The sequence below is a fragment of the Wasmannia auropunctata genome, unplaced genomic scaffold (genome assembly GCF_000956235.1).
Source record: "Wasmannia auropunctata unplaced genomic scaffold, wasmannia.A_1.0 LD335662.1, whole genome shotgun sequence".
NCBI lineage: Eukaryota > Metazoa > Arthropoda > Insecta > Hymenoptera > Formicidae > Wasmannia > Wasmannia auropunctata.
In genome coordinates, this window is record NW_012027228.1 from 32,926 (window position 1) to 36,591 (window position 3,666).

General features: G+C 35.0%; 1 protein-coding gene across 1 annotated transcript in view; it reads left to right on the forward strand.

Moving 5' to 3' along the window:
- The window catches only part of LOC105456470 (chromodomain-helicase-DNA-binding protein Mi-2 homolog), a 27,638-nt gene extending 24,335 nt beyond the window's left edge, over positions 1–3,303 (forward strand). Inside the window, exons 21-23 of the mRNA XM_011700530.1 lie at positions 226–511; positions 608–917; positions 1,761–3,303. Of these exons, the coding sequence (XP_011698832.1) occupies positions 226–511; positions 608–917; positions 1,761–1,765 (601 nt within the window). The 3' untranslated portion in view covers positions 1,766–3,303. The remainder of the gene's footprint in view (positions 1–225; positions 512–607; positions 918–1,760) is intronic.
- Positions 3,304–3,666: the final 363 nt, after the last annotated feature.

The window sequence follows — 3,666 nt, forward strand, 5'->3', positions numbered from 1 at the left end:
ATGTGTATAAGAGACAGCATATAGTTTAAGATGTAATAAATATATAGTAAAAATTTGCCTTAACTTACCTTAAATAAACCTTAAAAAAAAAACGGTCGTCACACGGGATGACCCCCTTAAATTCCGATTGCAGTTTTGAGATCACGATGTGACAACGTTAATCATATTACGATTTAAAATTTCTTTAGTTTTCTACTCATAAAATTATTATGTTTATCGTTACAGATTTGCAATCATCAACGAGCCATTTAAGATGGACATGGGAAAGGGTAACTTTTTGGAGATAAAGAATAAGTTTTTGGCGAGGCGCTTTAAACTCCTGGAACAGGCGTTGGTAATCGAAGAGCAATTAAGGCGGGCCGCCTACTTGAATCTCACGCAAGATCCTAATCACCCTGCCATGAGTCTTAATGCGCGATTCGCCGAGGTTGAGTGTCTTGCTGAATCCCATCAGCATCTAAGCAAGGAGAGTCTCGCCGGTAATAAGCCGGCAAACGCGGTATTGCATAAGGTTGGTTCTCAATCTTAAATCCAAACATTATATGTAAATAAATTTCGCGGAAAATGTCGATGATCTAAACGTGTGTTTTTTTGTTTTGTTTTATAGGTATTAAATCAATTGGAGGAGTTGCTGTCTGACATGAAATCAGACGTGAGTCGTTTGCCAGCAACTCTGGCCCGTATCCCACCGGTCGCCCAGAGACTCCAGATGTCGGAGAGGTCGATACTGAGTCGCCTGGCGGCCACGGCACCCGGTGGCACGAGTTCTCAGACCGGGCAGGCTGCACTACTGGCGCAGCAGTTCCCGGCCGGTTTCTCCGGAGGACAATTGCCGGCCACCTTCGCGGGTGCTGTTAATTTCGGGAACTTTAGACCACAATACTCAGTTCCGGGGCAACCACCGCAAGGCTTTACAGGTTCGTTTGATGAAATAATAGGAGATAGAGAGAGAGTGTGATAATCGTAGTTTGTAATAACAGGGTTGCCATAGATCTGGAAAACCGGGAAAAATCAGGGAAATTTAAACTAGTCAGGGAAAACCTGGAAAAGTTAGGGGAAAAGATATGAGCTTGGAATTTTGAATTTTACTCCTTAAAAGGGACCCACCCCGATTCTGTAACTCTTAACGACAGTTTGTTAGATTTTTTTTCTATGTATTGCTTTTTCTGAAAATCCTTTTCCAAAATTAAACAATAGAAAATAACAGAATAAAATTTTGTGTGAAAATTGAAAAAATTTCGAAAATTACGGTTTTGGTCGAGACGTCTCTCTGTTGTCGCAATCGAAAATATTCTGAATATTAGCGATATATTAAAGAAATCTACAGGAATCTTTCTGCTTTTATCACTGAATTTTTGTCTGGTCTGGTTTTATCTGAATTTTTCCAAGCAACGGAAAGTTCAGTTATACCAAAGGAATCTTTTTTTGTAATTTAATGCACAAAATCAAAGTAACAGTGTCAAAGATATTAATAATTTGTTGGCCTGAATTTGCATTTGGGATTATATTATGTTATTAAACTTCTAAATTTATGTTGCTTTTAATAAGTTACTTTTCTCGTAATATGTATTTTCTAAACATAAAAATTTAGAATTGTATATTTGATCGTGGAAAATTTTCCACTGTCGTTTGGAAATCGTGGAAGGAATTTCAAAATTCATTTTCCGTGGCAACCCTGAATAATAAATAAAATTAATTATTCTATTGTAATCTTGGATATATAATGCAATCTGTGTAACACGAGATATTATTTCTTACAGCCTGAATGTTAAGTGTTGGAACACAGTGGCTCAAACAAGAACTCAAAATAGCGCAAATTGAACTGTCTCGCGAGAATCGTTTGCGCTGTAACATTATTTTTCGTAAATTGCAGTTTTTAGCTGAATTTTTCTAGAAAAAAAAAAAGGATACGAGAGATTTCCAGGTGAAAACGTAATACATTACAAATCGAGTTGCATTACTTCTGTATTTATTACGTGTACATTCGGCATCTAGATTCAAGATTTCACATTCTTTGTATTTATACATGCGTTCTTTATGTAGGAAACGACATAGATTATTTTCTTAAGTTTTTTTTTTTTTTTTTTTTTAAGGATTTGATTTCCTTCTAGCTCTTAATGTATTGCACGTAGAAAACGTAAAACGAGTACATTATTTACTTAAGTCTATTTAAGACCTTTTAGTTTATAATGTCAAAGTTTCTCCATGTCGTCACTTTTTAAGGTGCTCTTTAGTTAAAAAAAAAAAAAGATACATCTGTCACCTGTAATTTATTCACGGAAATTAGCGACAATAGGGTTACGCGCGAGCGATTAAACTTTCGGAACATCTCCACGATACTCGTAAGGCCCGCGGTTCATTTCGAATTGTTCGGCATACGGTGAATAACGGCAATCACTTTACGCGCGTCAAGACTGACATTTGGACAATGTGTAGCTAAGAAACTCTTGCTGCATGATGCACTTATCGTAATGCATGGGTTGTAGAGGATTTTAAGATGATGCAGATTTCCTTCCTCCATAGGTAAAAATTCACAATGATTAAAATTAAAAGTTGCTGCAAATATTTGCTGCTTTAATTGTATATTATTAAATATATCTCGCGTGAACTTTCGACAAGAGAGGAAAAATGCGGATCTCACCTAAGGTAGAGATCTTTTTTTTTTTCTCTACTTTTTCTTGATTTTTGATGGCATTTTTTACTACTTAAGAAAAATAAGCATACTATTTTAGTGCCCCCTAGTGAAAAACAGAGAACCTTTCTTTTGTATCGATTATTGTATTAAGGTAAGGGATAATGCATTTTGTGACATTCGGAAATAGATGTACGACAGCTGTCTCTATTCTATGTGCGAACGTGTGACATCGATAATGTATCTCTGTACATATATGATCATCATATTTATAAAGAGGAACCACATTCGGTAATTGCCAATTCAACGCATATTAAAACTTGTAAATTGTGAGAGAGAAATTCGTGTCCCATGCATTACTGTAGAGTGGACTAATGCAATGAGGCAACAAGATACGACGGGATCTTATATAAGCGTATACGTATCGTTCAGTCTTTTCTACCCCGTTTCGAAACAAAAAAAAATCACATTTTAATTTTTTTTCGTTAACGAACTCGCCAAATCACTGCTCTTGGCACACCTAAGTTTCCATTTAAGGGTTTAGCTACGGAATTTGAAGGACGATTTGAGGAAAAGCAGACGGAGTGAATGGAATATTATTAAAAAGAAACAAAAAAAGAATCGTTTGTGTATGTACTAGATTTACTGGAATAAATTAATAATAATTAGAATCGAAGGTGTACTATATTATTCGTCCTTGAGCATGCGATAAGTAACATGTGTTATTATTTTAATATTATTTAATGTATTATTATAGCAGTTAAGAAGTGGAGACAGATCTTCAATGGACATAAAATTACAATATGAAGATGCGTTTTTTAATTTTTTGAATATATAGTTCCACTAATTATGAACAAATGAAATTTTCGGAATCATTAATTCTTGAAATTTTTAACAGTGTAACTTTCTTGCTGGTTGTGTTCTCTTGATATTTTGTCGAATTTCAGAATTTTCGAAATTAAATATTTCTTGGAAACATCGAAAGTTCTTGAAAATCGAGGAAATTTTAGATAGCGTGAGCTCTTTACCGATCA